This window comes from Drosophila eugracilis, unplaced genomic scaffold (genome assembly GCF_018153835.1).
Source record: "Drosophila eugracilis isolate 14026-0451.02 unplaced genomic scaffold, ASM1815383v1 contig_722, whole genome shotgun sequence".
Lineage (NCBI taxonomy): Eukaryota > Metazoa > Arthropoda > Insecta > Diptera > Drosophilidae > Drosophila > Drosophila eugracilis.
In genome coordinates, this window is record NW_024573616.1 from 282,795 (window position 1) to 299,829 (window position 17,035).

The 17,035-nt window shown below is 41.4% G+C and overlaps 6 protein-coding genes across 6 annotated transcripts; 4 read left to right on the top strand and 2 right to left on the bottom strand.

Annotated features, from left to right (window-relative positions):
* The first annotated feature begins 526 nt into the window (after positions 1-526).
* On the top strand, positions 527-1,600 carry LOC108116198 (sperm-specific protein Don juan). The gene is made up of 2 exons (XM_017227939.2): positions 527-751; positions 812-1,600. Exon 2 carries the CDS (start codon positions 916-918, stop codon positions 1,528-1,530), a length of 615 nt encoding a protein of 204 aa, XP_017083428.2. The 5' UTR covers positions 527-751; positions 812-915; the 3' UTR covers positions 1,531-1,600.
* A 430-nt stretch (positions 1,601-2,030) lies between these two features.
* On the top strand, positions 2,031-3,235 carry LOC108116191 (sperm-specific protein Don juan). The gene is made up of 2 exons (XM_017227933.2): positions 2,031-2,234; positions 2,291-3,235. Exons 1-2 carry the CDS (start codon positions 2,141-2,143, stop codon positions 3,130-3,132), a joined length of 936 nt encoding a protein of 311 aa, XP_017083422.2. The 5' UTR covers positions 2,031-2,140; the 3' UTR covers positions 3,133-3,235.
* A 1,256-nt stretch (positions 3,236-4,491) lies between these two features.
* On the top strand, positions 4,492-6,467 carry LOC108116227 (axoneme-associated protein mst101(2)). The gene is made up of 2 exons (XM_017228018.2): positions 4,492-4,807; positions 4,892-6,467. Exons 1-2 carry the CDS (start codon positions 4,618-4,620, stop codon positions 6,376-6,378), a joined length of 1,677 nt encoding a protein of 558 aa, XP_017083507.2. The 5' UTR covers positions 4,492-4,617; the 3' UTR covers positions 6,379-6,467.
* Positions 6,459-9,401, bottom strand: LOC108116228 (arrestin domain-containing protein 17). The gene is made up of 4 exons (XM_017228019.2): positions 9,191-9,401; positions 8,423-8,578; positions 7,283-8,128; positions 6,459-7,195 (listed from the first exon to the last, which is right to left on the bottom strand). Exons 1-4 carry the CDS (start codon positions 9,303-9,305, stop codon positions 7,041-7,043), a joined length of 1,272 nt encoding a protein of 423 aa, XP_017083508.1. The 5' UTR covers positions 9,306-9,401; the 3' UTR covers positions 6,459-7,040.
* A 342-nt stretch (positions 9,402-9,743) lies between these two features.
* On the top strand, positions 9,744-14,028 carry LOC108116223 (PAX3- and PAX7-binding protein 1). The gene is given in 10 exon segments (XM_017228014.2): positions 9,744-10,078; positions 10,140-10,441; positions 11,041-11,278; positions 11,338-11,520; positions 11,623-12,276; positions 12,364-12,587; positions 12,589-12,913; positions 12,971-13,163; positions 13,231-13,554; positions 13,615-14,028. Coding segments are annotated over 10 exon segments (2,715 nt in total). The 5' UTR covers positions 9,744-9,858; the 3' UTR covers positions 13,667-14,028.
* LOC108116224 (E3 UFM1-protein ligase 1 homolog) lies at positions 13,955-16,815 on the bottom strand. Its single transcript, XM_017228015.2, has 5 exons — positions 16,646-16,815; positions 15,577-16,577; positions 15,006-15,477; positions 14,282-14,940; positions 13,955-14,233 (listed from the first exon to the last, which is right to left on the bottom strand). Exons 1-5 carry the CDS (start codon positions 16,720-16,722, stop codon positions 14,094-14,096), a joined length of 2,349 nt encoding a protein of 782 aa, XP_017083504.2. The 5' UTR covers positions 16,723-16,815; the 3' UTR covers positions 13,955-14,093.
* Positions 16,816-17,035: the final 220 nt, after the last annotated feature.

Below are 17,035 nucleotides of genomic sequence, written 5' to 3' on the forward strand. Positions count from 1 at the left end.
TTATCTTATAGTCGTGGCACTCGAATATAACGTTTCCTCTTGTTTATGTATACATTTGCTAAGTTAGAATTATCTTAAATAAGGTGAAAAAAGTTTGTGTTTTTTAGAAATAGTATTATTTTTAATATGTTTGGTGATGTAGGATTTGAGATGGATTCTAGTGGATTGGTGTTTTTAAATATTAGCTGTCTTTGGCAGTTTAGTGCCTTGCAGTTAGTCAATAAATTATTAATTAATAAGGCATTGTTGGTATCGTTACAGAACGGACAGACCCTGGCTTGTGTTGGGACCATGTAGTGTTTCCAAGCTTGAGCCTTGTTATTATTATCTTGTCTTTACTATAAAAGTACTTTTAACCTTTCTTACTGTTATATCTTAAATCCTTACAATATTCATACATCTAAGAGCTGATCAAGAAAGTCTAAGATGTCGTTTGGGTTGCTTATCTGTGTAACAGGCCACCATCGATTCTAATGTCAGTTGAATTCCCGTAATTTAGGGGAGAGTTTCCAGCTAGAATTTCATTTCGAATCTGGTTTCGAAGGCTGAACAAACCAAAATTTGTTGAGCTCCTTTTTCAAAATTCATTGTTTTTACAAATTATTTGTTACCAAAATTCAAAATTTTATATCAAAATGTTTAAACGTTCCGCGTTTGCCTTGGGTCGGTGCGTCAAAGAAGTGCTTAAACGGTCGGTCGGTTCAGCCAAACCTTATAAGATCCTACCATCTTGCAAACCTTAAACCTGAAGGTGCGTTATGAGTCTCATAAATCGGCTAAACTTCGTAATTATATTACTTTACTATCATAGAAACTGCCAATCCCGATGTCCTTCCAAATCAGCAGACGAAAAAACTTGGCGATGGCTCTTTTGGAGTCATTCATGTCCAGAATTGTTCCTTACTTCCCAATCCTATGTTCCTGGACGATCTAGAGCAGCAGCAGGCGAAAAGGATCGGAGCAAACCGGTGGCTAAAGGAAGAAAAGCATGAAGACCTTGAAAGGATGAGACAGGAATGCCAGAGGCTAGCCAAAGAAATCACCATGGCTGCAAAAGGTGGAGATATCAAAAAGGCCTGCAAGGAGCTGGCCCAAAAAGAGAAGTGCAAACAGAAAGCCTTAAAGAAAAAATGTAAGGATTTGGCAGCGAAGGAAGAATGTGAAAAGGCTAAACTCAAAAAGAAATGTGCGGCAATGGCGAAGAAGGATCCTTGCAAGAAGAAGGATCCCTGCAAAAAGAAAGATCCCTGCAAAAAGAAAGATCCCTGCAAAAAGAAGGATCCCTGCAAAAAGAAGGATCCTTGCAAAAAGAAGGATCCTTGCAAGAAGAAGGATCCCTGCAAAAAGAAGGATCCTTGCAAGAAGAAGGATCCCTGCAAGAAGAAGGATCCCTGCAAGAAGAAAGATCCCTGCAAGAAAAATGATATGAAAAAGAAGTGCAAGGAATTGGCTGAAAAGGAGAAATGCAAGAAGCTGGCGCAAAAGGAAAAATGCAAGAAGCTGGCCAAAAAAGACAAATGCAAGAAATAATGCAGCTTTCTCGGATTCTAAAATGAAATTTATTTTATTTTAACTAATAAAACATTGAAATTTAAATATATTTTTGATCGATTGCTTACATAAAAACAACTAAAATGACTATTTGCGAATAATTTAATTTTATTATTTATTACTATAATAAAACATTGAAATTTAAGTAAATTTTTGATAGATTGTTTACACAAAAAGAACTAAAATAACTATTTAATCAAAGAAAAGGGGAGAATAAATGGAAAGTAGAAGTTCGAATGTCTGATTTGATGCGTGATTATACCATATAATTGCCATATGCTGGGCTATAGAAGTTTTCTGCTAAGCCAGATTTTAAATTTGTTTTCAATATATTTCATATTTCATTATATAATATTTTATTTAAAACCTAACATTCTTTAGTTTTAGACACAGATGGCGTTTTTCCTTTTTTTAAAGTTTTCACAAGTTTTCTTTGGTTTTTGTGTCGGTCGAATGACCACATTAGGAGAGATTTTTTAGTCAAAATTCAGTTTAGTCGTGAGTTGGTTAGACTAAACAACTATCCTTTAATTGAGTTTCTTTTTTCAAAATTTTGTGTGAGTTTTGGCCACAAAAGTTAAAAATTAATATGATTAAAAGATCCGCGTTAATTTGTCGGTGCTTACAGTCTTCTTGTATACGATCCCACCACCTAAGGTTCCTTTCAAATCCTGAAAATGAAGGTTGGTATTTATTTCGGGAGTCCGCTTGAAAAGTTAGTAATATTTTTCTTATATAGATACCTGCAAACCCTATGGCCTTCCTGTTCAGGGGCCGAAAAGATTTGGCGACGGGTCAATAGGAGTGATCCGTATCCATGAGCATGAATGTTCCGCAGTCGCTAACCCCATGCAACGGCAGTTCCTCGAAGATCTGAGGCAACAGCAGGTTCGGCGGCTAAGGGAGGAAAAGCCTGAAGATCTGGAAAAGATGAAAAGGGAATGCCAGCGGCTGGCTAAAGAAATCAGCATGTCCAGCGATGATGAAATCAAGGAGCTATGCAAGGAATTGGCTCAGAAGGAGAAGGGTGAGAAGGAAAAACTAAAGAGAAAGTGCAGGGAGTTGGCAGCAAAGGAAAAATGTAAGAAAGATAAAGAGAAAAAGAGGTGTAAGGAACTGATGGAAAAAGAGAAGAAGAAAAAGAAAAATGATAGCTGCGAGGAAGAAGAAGATTCTTGTGAAACAGAGGATTCTTGCGACGATGAAGAACCTTGTGAGGAAGAAGATCCGTGTGCGAAAAAAGATACTTGTTGCCCTAAACCTAAGCCTAAAAAAGATCCTTGTCCCAAAAAGGACCCTTGCGCTAAGAAGGTAAAAAAGAAAAAAGATCCCTGCAAGAAAAAAGATCCTTGCAAAAAACCAGATCCGTGCAAGGTAAAGAAAATCGATTGGTGCGAAGTGTGCGAGAAAATTGCTCAAATGGAAATATGTGAAAAACTAGCCAAGAAGGAAAAGCTAAAGAAAATGAAGCAGCAGTGCAAAGAACTGGCCCAAAAGGAAAAATGCAGAAAAATGGCCGAGAAAGAGAAATGCAGGAAAAAGGCTAAAAAGGCTCGAAAGAACAAGAACAAGAAAAAGTAAACCACTGATCGAAGCTAACGCGGTTTCTTAAAAACTAATCATTGTTTTATTAATATGATTAACCTTATTTAAAATAAAAAGAAAGAAAAATATAAAAACCAGATTATCTGGGTATATTTTAAAATGGTTGTCTGTCCGTCCGTATATGCTGTATAACGTGGTCTTCACAGTTGGTGTGGAAAATCTAGAACTTATAGTTCCCAACATCTCAACATTGATGTGGACAAATAAAATTGACATTGCTATATTAACTTGGCTGGTGATCCTGATAAAAAAATATGTTAATTATACCCTTTACTCGTAGAGTAAAAGGGTATACTAGATTCGTTGAAAAGTATGTAACAGATAGAAGAAAGCGTTTCCGACCCTATAAAGTATCAATATATATACTTGATCAAGATGAATAGCGAAGACGAATGAGCAAGGTCCGTCTGTCTGTCCGTCTGTCCGTCCGTCCGTATGAACGCTGAGATCCCAGGAACTATAAGAGATACAAAGTTGAAGACCATGAAGATTCTTGAGGTCCCTACGCAGCGCAAGTTTATTACAGCATCCTGCCACGCCCACTCTAACGCCCACAAATCGCGAAAAACTAAAATCACTGAAATCTCAGGAACTATTAAAGCTAGAAAGTGGTAAAATCTTTAGAGGCCATCCCATCTTATAGTGGTACTACTATCCGGCCACATCCACCCACACGCCCCCAAGGCTTAAAAGACGGTTTTCGGATTTTCTAGAAAAAGCTGATATCTCGGTAACTATAAGAGATAGAAAGTTCGGATTAAGCATGTAGGTTTTTATGATGCTCGCAATCACGCCCACTCTAACGCCGCCCACAAAACTTGAAAAACCAAAAATGCAAAAATCTCGAAAACTATAAAAGCTACAAAATTTTGCTTAAGAATACGTATTTAAGAGATGCCTCTGCATCTTATCCATGCCATCTGCAGGGTATCTTATAGTCGCGGCACTCGACTATAGCGTTTTCTCTTGTTTTTAATGAATGCCCACACAATCACTCGGCCGAAGAACTCGACCCTAATATGTCTTTCGAAATAAATATTAACGTAAATTAGTTCTACGGCTGTGTCCTCCTCGAATCACTTGTCTCTGTGTCCTCACTAAAAGCATTAAAATCGAGAAAGGAAAGGAATAAACCTGTACTTTTATAATAGTACTAAGTAGTACAAATATGTTACATTTTTTATTGGCAATAAAAGTGGTTTTTGGTAATCACTTACACCAAAATATTTCTAGGGTATCTTTTAAGAAAGGATATTTCCAGCAATCCTTTTTATATTACACTCCCTGGGGCCTAGACTCCTAGACTGTGATAATAACGTCAGATACAGGCAGGCACATTTATTTTCCAGTTTGGGAAATATAATGACGCATATCGGGTCATAATTTGTTTAGCTTTTGCATATTACCATTTTTGGCTTTTAAATTATCGGTTGACTTTTGGAATCAAAATTAAAGGAAAGTATGTTAAAACGAGCCTCGCTGGCGTTGAGCCACTATCCGGGTGCTTGTTTCCGTGCCTGCAATTGTTGCAGGTTCATCCAGATGTGTCACGTGGCTAAAATCAACGAGGACCGTAAGCCTTCTCAAAAACCAGCTCATGACCTATGGAAAGCTTTAATAAAACTGCGAAGCGAGTTGATTTCCCAGGAAGGTGAGTTTTTCTAAGGAATATTTTTCTGGGTTTAAGGTATAGAATGCTCTTATCGCTGTAAATCCTCCTTCTTTTTTCTTATAGCTACCAGTGATACTCGTTGCCTGCGACGCGATCAGCCTTTGCGATGTGCTTTCTTGGGGGATCTAGAGCTGCTAATGGAGCAGAGAATCCTCGGAAATAAGTGGTCCAACATAAGGATGTCCTTGAAACGTAAAAGCCTCCCCGAAATGGCCACCTCTGCCGACGGGTGCGAACATGGATGCGGCGGAAAAAAGAGTAAGAGTAAAAAAAAGAAGAAAAAGTGTGGCAATGGTAAGGGTAAAGGTGGTGGAAAAAAAGGTGATGATGATGGAAAGGAAATGGAAAGGCTAAAAAAGCGCTGCAAAATGTACAAGGATCAGGCGATGCTTAAGAAGTGCCAGGATATGGCTGCAGGTAAAAAATGCAAGCGATTGGCCAAGGCAAAGGAATGCCAGAAGAAAGCCGAGCTGGAGCAGTGCATGAAGTGCATTAGAAAAGAAAGGGGAGAAAGCGAAGAGGAAGAGGAAGAGTGTGTTGAAGAGAAGAAGTGCCCTGACGAGGAAGCGGAGTTGGAAAAGCTAAACAAACAAATCCAGAAAATAGCCGATCAAATGAACTGCGAGAAGTTGGCTAAAATCGAGGCCATAAAACGAGCCTGTCGCGAGCAATTGGAGAGGGAAGAGTGCGCCAGAAGGGCCGAAGCTGCCCGCAAGGAAGCCGAAGCAGAACGAAAGCGGTTAGAAGAGGAGGCACGCAAGAAGGCTGAGGAGGATGCCAATAAGCCCCCCGATGAAGATCAGTACGAAATAAAAAAACAGTGCGCCAAAATGGCCAAGGAGCAAAAGAAGAAGGCGAAGGCCAGGCAGAAAAAACTAAAAGCCCTTGCCGAAAAGGCCAAGGCCAAGAAAATGAAAGAGCAGTGCAAGAAAATGGCAGCAATTGAAAAATGCCGAAAGAAGGCCAAACAGGATAAGCTCGAAAAGGAAAAGGCGGAATGTGAAAAGGCCAGACTGGAAGAGGAGGCAAGGGTCAAAGCCTGCAAAGCAGCTGAGGCGGCAAGGGAAAAAGCCGAAAAAGACTTACAAGCAAAAAAAGAATTGTGCGCAAAAATGAAAAAAACGGAAGACAAAAAAGAAGACGTATGCGCTAAATACAAATTCGAAGAAGAACTCGAGGAAGTTGTAGACGATGTAAATAAAGCTGTAAAAGTGGCCGAAAAGGAGTTCAAGGAGGAAGTCAAAAAGGAGGTAAAGGAAGAAATCAGAAAAGAGGTCATCGGAAAGCCTTCTTCTCCGCCACCACCCAAAGCTACAAGCTCATCACCACCCAAATCCCCAACCCCATCTCCACCGCCAAAATCCAATCCCGATATACTTTTCCAGATATGCAAGAAGATGGCCGAAAAGAAGCTTAAACGAAATAAAAAGAAGGTCAAGGCTTTAAAAGCCAAATGCAGGAAAATAGCTCTCAAGGAGCAGTGCAAGTGTGCGCTGGCAGAAAAGAAGGCCAGGGAACTGGAGGAGTACTGCAAGAAAAAGAAGAAATAGACCTTGTACAAATTCTAAATTCCTAAGTCTGCCAATTCACGATCAAAATTTATGCCCTTAAATTTCAACATTCGTAATAATTATTCATACATTTTTGTGTTTTATTACGATTATAGTCGTACATCAGTTTCAGGCACTATTGCAGGCTTATAAAATGAGAAAAGAATAATTTTGAGCAGCGTAATTGCATTTTCAAATCGGATTTGACTAAATTGTGCGTATATATACGATTATTTATTCAGTTGCAGTCAAAATAAAAGACAACAACTTCCCTTTAAAGCTAAAACATTATTTTTGAATAATAGAAGTATTAGAAATACAATATACAGCAGAAATATCAACTTTAGATTGGATCTAAAAGAGTCTCTACTATAATACAAATAACAGAGAAATGTGTATCTTAACAATTATTAACTTTTTGCAAGGGTTCATATTATTTTGACTGCAGCTGTTTGGGCTTTCGGTTTGGACGGAAAGCTATAATAAATGCAAAGCCGATTAAAAAGAACGAAAGAAAAAAATCCCTCTTCAATATTATCTTAAAAACCATCTACTCATTGAATTTCCATGGAAACTCATATAAAAATGAGTACAATTCTCTTTCTTGACGTTTGAGTTAAAATGTTTCAGAATATCGTTGTGTCTCCGGTTTAGAGATTCTTTCACTGGTTCGCTGGCGGTGCTGTTGCATTATTGAACTGGAAGGTCGGATAACGGGGAGCGAAGGCTCCATCACCGATTATCTGCGTATGCTCTGAGTCGTCCCGTCCTGCAATGGTCGGTGCCCGATATTGGGTTTCCACGAATTGCGGAGGAGCTAAAAAAGGTTAAACAATTTTATAAGTAAATCTTACTCCCTGATTTTTTTTAATAAGTAATAAAATAAATTCGAATTCATACTTACGTATATTGGGGTACAGGGAACCACCACCACCAGTGCTGTCAGCCACGTTCCAACCCAGGGCACCACCAACACCATCACCGCCAGGAGGACTGGCCGGGCTAACGGGCTGTGTGGGCGCCAGCGATGGATCCTCGGACTGGACGGCCGAAGGAGCATCTGTAAATTGGGTAGGCGGTTTTACGCCCGCCAACGGAATGGTACCCAAAGTGATGGGCACCTTACCGGTGAGATTACGATGAGGACCGCTAACATCACACTCCACATGAAGGTCGTAATCCAAAGCGATAATTCCGCAGTTTAGAAGATTAGTTGGCGGCAACGCTGGTATTTCCAGTTGCTGCGTAAATGTTCGAGACTCGCCGCCATTGACTGGGCCAACACTTAAGTTGGCTATGATCACCTTTGACTCGCGCTTTTCACTTCGAGGTTGATTCGTATGGAAGGTAACTAACTTGCGTAGTTCAAACTTTACCGCGGTGAGATTAACATTGCTGGTGTTATCCACCTCACAGGTAATAGGCAGCACCTGCCCCGAAACAAATCCTGTTTGCGGTATGCTAGTGATGACGGCCAGTGGACCCGAGCGACAGCAGAAACAGCAAAATGACTTCTCCAGCTCTAGCTTAAAAGGTTCCTTGACGCGTGGATTGAGATTCAGGTCAACAGGCGCTATAACCGTAAAGGCCATCTTCATGTCCTGGTCAAATTTCCAGGGGCGATCCAGTGTCACCTTAATGGTGAATCGCACGTGACCGAATTCACCCTCAAAGGAGGAAGGCAAATTTGGTGGCAGGGCGCAAGTGAATGGATATGTGTGGGTGCCAGCCGGTAGTTCCGTCTCAGTACCTGGAAAAATTATACATTTATAAATACAATAATTCTTTTTGATATATATTATCATATATCTGTGACATTTATAAGATATAGTATGTTCGGCAGGATGTTTGACCGGTAGTAGGGCAAAGAAAATACTATTACGAGTTAGTATCATTACACAAAATTATTTTCCAAATTAACCTTGAATCAATTTTACAAAATTCCGTGTAATTCGTATGCGTTTATATATATACGAAAATGTAAATCTTATTGCTGTGATTGGAACGATCTATCAAATTCTACTGATTAATTATTTATACTTACTGTTTTTGCCGCCCAACAGATAGTACTGGATCTTGAAATACTCTTCATGTCCCTTAAGCTGGGTGACTTCGTTCTCTGTCTTTCCTTCGCTGGTGGTTACACTCTTTTCCTCTGTCCACTCCGTGTTGGCTTCTCCCAAGAACCGTATGATGATTCCTACGAGGAACAAGTGGCTTTATTTACTGAATGACAATCTACGACGTCACTGTCGCGTTTTATTTTTAGCTATAAATAATATGAAAAGCTCGCCCCAGCATGCCCAACGGATGACATCATCGCCAACAAACAGCATCGCTGACCCGTGTTTGGCGACCTCAAAATTTGATTGTTGTGGAATGTTCGTCACAAAGGTTACACGTCCATACCCTCATTCAGATCTATTTATTTACTTTCTATTGTGTTCACACTTGAAGCTATTTATAGTTCGTTATCGCCTAACTGAGGTGGGAGAAAGTGCACTTCTTTGGCGGGTTCAATACCCACTAGCTATATGAAAACAAGGTCGCTTAAAAACTTAGAGGACCAACCCACAATATGTGGTAGGTGTACCGGCGTTTTGTAAAAGGAATTCTGGGAGGTGTTAGTCATAAAAGAAAAAACAAACTGCATATCATACATATACAAATGTATGCAATTTATTTACATATATATCTAAAAATTCAATTCAATACTGGCTTTTACAAAGGTGTAGTCACTTCTATGACTAATACAACGCAGCTGGGCATTATAATTAACATTTACTTGGCCAAAAATTTAATTCGCACCTACCTCGGACTTTTTTGGGCGAGTCGAATGTGAACTTCACCTGACCGTTGACCGTCTGACCCGCATAGTACGTGTTCCAAGGGTTGTCCAATTGCACTTCACAACCTTTAAGGCCCATTTTTTGAGATTCTATGGCTTAAAGCACCAATATATTAACGACAACTTCGTTCTGTTTTCAAACGCATTCAGGGATTGGAGATGGGCGTTTTATGGTATTTAGGGATGAACTAGCTTACAATTTCTGCCGATATTTTGGAATGGTCATTTATAAGATGCAGCTTATAATAAGTTAAAGGTATTCCATGTGTACAGATTTAATTTTTAAGTTCCATTGAGTTGGAAAGAATTTTTAAGCGAAACTTTTGTAAATTTTATTACTGTTTGCTTACAATATAATCAAACGGATTATGCATTTGCTGGGATATAAAGAATATAAAAGATATTTTATTAAAGGAGATTTAGTTCAAAAATCAGGTACGATATGTCGTGCTTTTATGTGATCAGAGTGGCCTTAGATTTGTTATCGCTCCCGGTTTTTAAAATATGGTACTAATAATATTTTCCGCTGCAAGATCTGGTAACACTGAAAAGAGGAATTTTTGCGAAAATTCGCTTTGCTACCGAGTTTTCATTGATTAAACAAATTCCAAGCATCGTCAGCAACGTGGAAAATGTCTCTATTCCGCAAACCAAAGAAAATCCAGCGACGCGTATTTTCCAGCAACGCGGATGAAGAGGAGGATGGCACATCCTTGGATCCCGATGCCGAAATGGAGGCGCCTCCTCCTCCCATAATTTCCGGCAAGAAGGACAAAGAGAAAAGCCGGAAGGCCATAAAGCTACAGGAGGACAACAATAAACCTAAGGCGCTCCTCAGCTTTGCAGATGATGGTTAGTGCAGAGGGATACGAATCTGAGGAGTCGTAATCCGCAATCTATAATTCTCTTTCAGAGGACGATGGCGAGGTCTTCCAGGTGCGAAAGTCGTCGCACAGCAAGAAAGTGATGCGCATGATGGACAAGGAACGCCGTAAGAAGAAGCGAGAGGAACGGGCGGAACACGGCGGACATCCCAGTGGCGAGAATGGTAGTACACAGCATTTAGAGTCGTCCGGTGGCATATCTTCGGGTCCCGCCAATTCCAACTCGAATCCTGCCCATGCTGGCAAATATAAAAATGCCAGTGATCAGAGTAAAAGTAAAAAAAGTGATAATCATATGATCCAAACCGAAATACGCACAGACGACTTTGTGGTAAGGTTATTATTATTCAATTTCTTCTACCATAATACCGTTTAACGAAATTTCAACATCAGAAATTACAATTAAATTATCGTAGATCGATTAGGAGCAAAGATTACACGTCTAGCTTGAATGAGTTTAATTGTGTGTTTAGAGTTTATTTTAATTGTTTGGCATTAAAGTGCCATTTTAGAAACAAGTAGTTTAGACGTTGCTTTGTTTGTTATTTAATCAGTGGTGGGAAGTATCTAGGTAGAACATTTTCGGTATCTATGACAAATAATAAATTACTCTAGACGCGGGAATTTCCAAGACATTCATTTTAGTCATACCTTCTTTAGATTTTATCAACAAGGTTAACAAATTTTGTTTCTTAACCATTGTATATATAAATTGCTTAATATTAGTATAAACAAACTTTTTAAATACTTTTTACCTTTTCACTTATAAAATCTGATACCTACCTAGCTATAAAACTGATACTATTCCCACCATTGACCTTACTCGCATGTCTACCCTTCCTTACAAGCAGCATGCAATCTTCAGCCTTACCCTTAAAGAAAATCCTCTTGAGATCCTCAATAACATACATTTTACTCCTTGTCCCCTAGCTAGTGGTAAAGAAATCAGAGACGCCTGAAGCAATTCTCAATGGTCGAGCTGCCCTGTGTGCTGGACGTGGGGATATGAGCGACGAAGATGATCAGCAATCCGAGGATGGTCACGACCAAACGCGCCACCGCTTCTCCAAGCCAGAGCACTTAAAACAGATGCTGGAAAGCGGATCCATTCCGGATGCTGCTATGATCCACGCTGCCCGAAAGCGTCGGCAAAGGGCCAGAGAACAGGGTAAGATCAGTGGAATTACAATTCCAACAAAGACTCATTCTTTTTATGTTAAATTTCAGGTGCCGGCGACTATATTCCCGTTGAGGAGCCCAAGGAGCCGCCCAAGCTGAGCACCCGCCTACCCTGCGAAGACGTCGAGGGCGATCAATCTGATGATGAGGAGCGCATGGACATGAATGACATTACAGGACGCAAAGAACGCGAAGAGCGACGCGAGCAGTTCTATGCTGTCGAGAATGATTGTATGTAGAGGGGCCCAGTCCGATTTGTGGCCAGAAGCAGAGCCAGGCCAAATAAAGGTGAAATTTGTTAACTATTGCTAAAATTTGTTCACTCCTCTGCAGCTACCGAAGAAGACTCTGACCGCGAGATGAACGAATGGGAGAACCAACAGATCCGCAAGGGTGTCACAGCTGCCCAATTGGTCCATTCCCAGCATGAAACCGTGCTCTCCCGTTTTATGATCAAGCCTACAACTCCCGTGGGCGGGTCCGGCATAGTTGACGGAGATTCACCGGCACCACAGTCCACGTCTACGCTTCTTGAGCAGGCTTATGCAAAGAATTCCCTTAGCCGCAGCAATTTAGCAGCAGCAGTTCGCTCATCCACCAAGTTGAAAAGGGAGAAGGCTAAGGCTACGGCGTTGCGGACCCCGCAGGAGATTTTTGCCGCCATTCAGTCGCGTCTCACCGAGCTCAAAGAGCGTTCGGCAGATCATAGCGCCAGTATGGCCAGGATCAGTATTGAATTGAAGGCATTAAAACTTCAACAGCTTGAATGCCACCAGAATGCACCCACAGCAGCGGCAAAGTACAAGTTCTACCAGGAAGTCAAGTGCTATGTTAACGACCTTGTAGATTGTCTCTCCGAAAAGGCGCCAATAATCAACGATCTGGAAAAACGAGCACTGCAACAGTACGGAAAAAACCAACGCTATCTTGTGAATAGGCGAAGGCAGGATGTCAGGGATCAAGCAAAAGAAATCGCCGAAGCAGCAAGTATGACTTTTTTTTATATTATCGATAAAGGACTTTGGATTTGCACGAACAAAGATTTGGTTTTTTTTAAATGAAATATGATTTTAGAACCGTTATCCGCTGCCTCTCGAAAAGCACCAGAATATGAAGAGCAAGTCCGCCGTGCCGCAGAAAGAGAAGGTCGAAGGACACGCCGCCGATGCGACCGTGAACGTAACGATCTGCTCTCCTCTCACCTGGATGGAATGTCAAGTGACGATGAGATTGCGGACCAGCAACAGGAACAGAGCGCGACGACAATGGCGCAGATAGAATCCCAGTCAGTGGAGGCCTTTTGAGGATGTTACGGACGACTTCAATAAGATAGAGCTAATCCTGTCGAAGTTCTATGCCTGGCGGAAAACGGACATGACCTCATACCAAGACGCGTTTGTTAGCTTGTGCCTCCCGAAACTTTTAGCGCCGCTGGTGCGTCATGAACTGGTACTATGGTCTCCGCTACTAGATGAGTACGCGGATATAGAGAACATGCGGTGGTACCAGGCCTGTATGCTTTATGCCTGCCAACCAGGTGAAACTATGGAGCAACTGAAGAACGATCCGGATGCCAATCTGGTTCCGGCGCTTATCGAAAAGATTGTGTTGCCTAAGGTTACTGGTAAGTGTTAAACATATTTCAAAAAGGGACAAGAAGTCACATTTACTTATTTCTTAGCTTTGGTCACGGAATGCTGGGATCCCTTGTCTACTACGCAGACCCTGAGATTGGTCGGGTTTATCAATCGGTTGGGTCGCGAGTTTCCGTTAAGCGGCACTAATAAACAGCTTAACAAACTTTTCGAATCCATCATGGAGCGCATGCGGTTGGCACTCGAAAACGATGTTTTTATACCCATTTTTCCCAAGCAGTAAGTGGATTAATTATTCTTTAAATATATTAGACTTCACTTTAACTTTCCCTATTCTGTAATTCAGAGTGCAAGAGGCGAAGACGTCGTTCTTTCAGCGACAGTTTTGCAGCGGTCTAAAGCTGTTTCGCAACTTTCTTAGCTGGCAGGGAATTCTGGCTGATAAACTATTGCGGGAGCTGGCCATTGGAGCACTGCTGAATCGCTACCTACTGTTGGCCATGCGAGTCTGCACGCCAAATGATGCCATAAACAAGGCCTACGTTATTGTGAATACCCTGCCCACAGTTTGGTTGTTGCCCAACAGCGAGACCCTCAAAAACTTAGAGCTTTTTATAGGATATATTAAACAAACTTTAGAGAGCTGTGATGCAAGCAATCCAGTCTTCATGTAAGTAATTATAGTTCTTATTTATATGTAACAGCCATTAATTTCAATTTCTTCCCCCAGGCAATCCAGCGATAAGGCCAAGCAAATTCTTCAAAGACTACATAGTTTATAGAGTGCGGGGATTACCATTCATTGACCTCTCACATCAATCCTAACAATCAAATACTCGTTGTAGATTGCATGAAAAGCACAAAGTATATCTGTCTTGTTAGCAAATCTTGTAACTATAAGACTTTAACAATGTATATAAATAGCAAGTGCTCAGTAAATAATTTTATAAATATTAGCTTGAGCTTACCGAACTTGAGAATAGCCCTTCCAGCCCAATCAATTTTAAATCGTTTTCCTATAAACATAAAACCTCGAAAGTGATAAAGTTTGGAACTCTGTTTAAGGCTCATCGTTTTGTATCTGATTGTATTTAGGCGACTCGCATGCATAGCAATAATAAAAACGATTTATAAACTATGAAAATTTAACAATTAAAAATCCACTGCGGACCAGTACCATTTTAAGCTTAAGGGAATCACATTGCCTCCTTAATCAGCCTTAGAAACAGAGGAGCGTGCGAAATTCTGCGCCAGTTCGACGACCTGTGACTGCATGGCTTGTAGTTGTTCGTGAGCAATCTTTGAATCGCTGCTGTCCGGCGCTGCTTGCAAAACTTGTAGGACTAAATCTGAAAAAAAAATTTTAATTGGATTCTTTAGTATTAACAAAAACTTACCGTGATATTGGAGAAGCAAAGCATTTTGTGGCTCATTGAGTGAGGCTCGAATATGCTGCAAAATGGCAGAAACAAACTTTCCGGACGCGTGCAAAATGCAACCACTGATTGTGGTAAACAGAATCAGTGCAGCCAGATGCAGCAGTAACGCCGGGTCCTGACACTCGAGCAACTGCTCTTGCAGCTTCTTCTTGTGGTCTGCAATCAGCAAGCGATCCTTCTTCTTGTCCACCTTCTTGATGATCATACTACAAGTCTTTAACACTGCTTCCGTGGCTAATTCAAATTCGTCAATAGTCTTGTTAAGGGCCTTGTTTTGTTCTAGTAAGGCAGCGCGGTACTGCGCATCGCATTCCTGAGCCAACTTATTTCGCTGATCTACATTCAGGTTGGTGTTTTTCACAGTCAAATTGCATTCACTGGCCACGTACAATGAAAGTTCGTTGCAGATATCATTACCCAAAGATTTAAGCAGGTATTTAATCAACTGCGTCTGTGTGTCCTGGGGAAAGAGCTTTAAGCCCTTCTCGTAAAGCCGTATGTCTATCAGTAGAGTATTAATGCGATCCTGGATAGCTGCATGCGTCTGGCGACGATTTGTTTGCGGTGTAGCCTCAAACAACTCCTGTGCACGTGCCAAAGCCGTCTGATTAAATTGGCTATGGTGAAAAAACTTAGATATCATGGAACCGTTCATCGATATGGACCCGTATGACCTTCTTACCTCGTATATAAAGCAGCAATAGGTTTTGACAAATGCTCCAATCCCTCCTCCTCCAGACTGGAATTGATAAGTTTAACAATGTCTGCAGACTTGACCAATTCCAATGGCTTAACTGCCTTCTTGTTCCCGCCACCACCTCCTCTAGAGCCCTGCTGCACATCGTCCTCATCATCACTGTCGTTTTGAACTGCTGCCTTGCCTCGTTGGTGCTTCTTTGTAGACTTTGTTTTGGTCTCACGTCCCTGTGCTCCGCCGCCTGCTTTACCAGATGACGCCTTTTTCCTTCGCTCATCGCGTTTGTCCACCTTGCCATCGTCCTCAAACTCTTGGGTCGAAACGTTTCCCTTCTGGGCCAGTGTCTTTTCCACAATGAACTGCTGGTAGACCCCGCTGTCGATGGCAGCCTTTGCATGGGACTCTGCCAACGCTTGACAGGGCTGAACCAGCTGAGCGAGATACGGTTGCGAGAATACTGAAATAATATATTCAAATTTGTATCAATTAAAATATAATCTTTTAAACTAAATTCCTTGATTAAATTAAAAGTGTAAATTTAAAATCGATTACATACCGATGCTATCCAGGTACACAAAATTGCTGGGATTGCTTTGCTTTTGGGCCATTATGGCGCTGAAAACCTCCTCGATGTCCTCTGACGACAGATTCGAAGGCAGGATTGTGGTAAGGTCCAGATACTGCTTGGTGGCACTGCACTCATTTAGCGCAGTGACCACTGTGAGCTCCACAAGTCGGGCGCCAAGGGCCACGCGCTTAAGGAAGAAGAACTCTTCGCTGGGGAACTGCTTGCGGATGTATGACTTGGCATCCGAAATACCCAGTTTTTGAATGGCGTCGTACTCGAGGAAACTATTCTGTTTGTAGAATGAGTTGACCCAGTCGGCCTGCGTCTTTGCATAGATATGTGGTACATACTGGGAGTTTGCCAATTTTGAGGTCACCTGACCGGCTGGCGCGATCTCGTCCAGCAGAGAGTGGAAGATCTTCTCCTGCACTCCTATCTGCTGCAGGATAACAGCCACATTTGTGGGTCTGGTAATAGCAGTCAGAGCTCCACGAATCTTCGCCTTGCAACGTTGGATATAGGCCTGGGTGAAGAATACTCGCGGATTGGTGCTATCTTGGCGACCCTTAATAATCCTGCCCAGGTGCTTTTCCACCACGTCGTGCTGCAGGAAGTCTGAAGGTAAATCAAACTGGGAAGCCAAGTCCGATATGGAGATCTCTCCACGAAGCGCCAGCTTTTCGTTGATCTCTTGCGCAATGTGACTGATATAGTCCTCGTCGATTAGCTGTCCCAATACCAGATGAATGCTCGGATTTTCCTCCGCTATCCGCTCAGCTAAGCCTACGATTCGGGACAAATCCACATTCAAGGTTTTGCTGACCTCCACCAAATTGGCACGTCCTCCGTTGACATACAACTCGTCCTGGATCTCGCGCTCCAAGTGATCTGGGGTGATGTACTCCTTACCATCGTTGGTGAACACTACTTCCAGCATTTGCTTCTCCAACAGCAGCGTTACGATCTCCACGCAGTTTCGCTCCGAGAGCCTTTGAAAGTGGAAATGTAACAATTGAAATTTTTAAACGGAATGGTATCATTTGCGGGCAAAACTCACTTCTGCAGAGTTGACGTGAGCTGAGCCTTTTGGAAGTCGGCTGCCAAGCGCTTGATCTCGTCCCAATCACTGCCCATATTTTTTATTATTCGGTAAGATAAATATATGAAAAGTTAGACTCTGTTCCAGGTGCGATCTGAAAAAAACATGAAACGTCAACAAAAGTCCAATGTGACCAAGCTGTTTCAAAGAAGTACGGTTGGATTCCCTGGTGTTGGTTAGAAACTATACTATTGGTAAAGGTTAATATGACTGTGATATAAGTTAACTGTGATTTTTAAAAAATTATCCTCATTTTTTTTAAGCCCATACTAAGTATTTTTAAATACGTATACATATATTTTTGTGCAAACTAAATTGATTTGACAGATAAATTTCTTAAAAGGTTGT

Coding starts and splice junctions, on each gene's coding strand:
- LOC108116198 (XM_017227939.2), top strand. CDS start 916: ATGTTCCTGGACGATCTAGAGCAGCAGCAGGCGAAAAGGATCGGAGCA.
- LOC108116191 (XM_017227933.2), top strand. CDS start 2,141: ATGATTAAAAGATCCGCGTTAATTTGTCGGTGCTTACAGTCTTCTTGT. Junction 2,235..2,290: donor TTCAAATCCTGAAAATGAAG/GTTGGTATTTAT, acceptor TTTCTTATATAG/ATACCTGCAAACCCTATGGC.
- LOC108116227 (XM_017228018.2), top strand. CDS start 4,618: ATGTTAAAACGAGCCTCGCTGGCGTTGAGCCACTATCCGGGTGCTTGT. Junction 4,808..4,891: donor CGAGTTGATTTCCCAGGAAG/GTGAGTTTTTCT, acceptor TTTTTCTTATAG/CTACCAGTGATACTCGTTGC.
- LOC108116228 (XM_017228019.2), bottom strand. CDS start 9,305: ATGGGCCTTAAAGGTTGTGAAGTGCAATTGGACAACCCTTGGAACACG. Junction 8,579..9,190: donor CTCGCCCAAAAAAGTCCGAG/GTAGGTGCGAAT, acceptor TGTTCCTCGTAG/GAATCATCATACGGTTCTTG. Junction 8,129..8,422: donor TCTGTTGGGCGGCAAAAACA/GTAAGTATAAAT, acceptor TAATTTTTCCAG/GTACTGAGACGGAACTACCG.
- LOC108116224 (XM_017228015.2), bottom strand. CDS start 16,722: ATGGGCAGTGATTGGGACGAGATCAAGCGCTTGGCAGCCGACTTCCAA. Junction 16,578..16,645: donor CTCACGTCAACTCTGCAGAA/GTGAGTTTTGCC, acceptor CCACTTTCAAAG/GCTCTCGGAGCGAAACTGCG. Junction 14,234..14,281: donor TTTGCTTCTCCAATATCACG/GTAAGTTTTTGT, acceptor TTTTTTTTTCAG/ATTTAGTCCTACAAGTTTTG.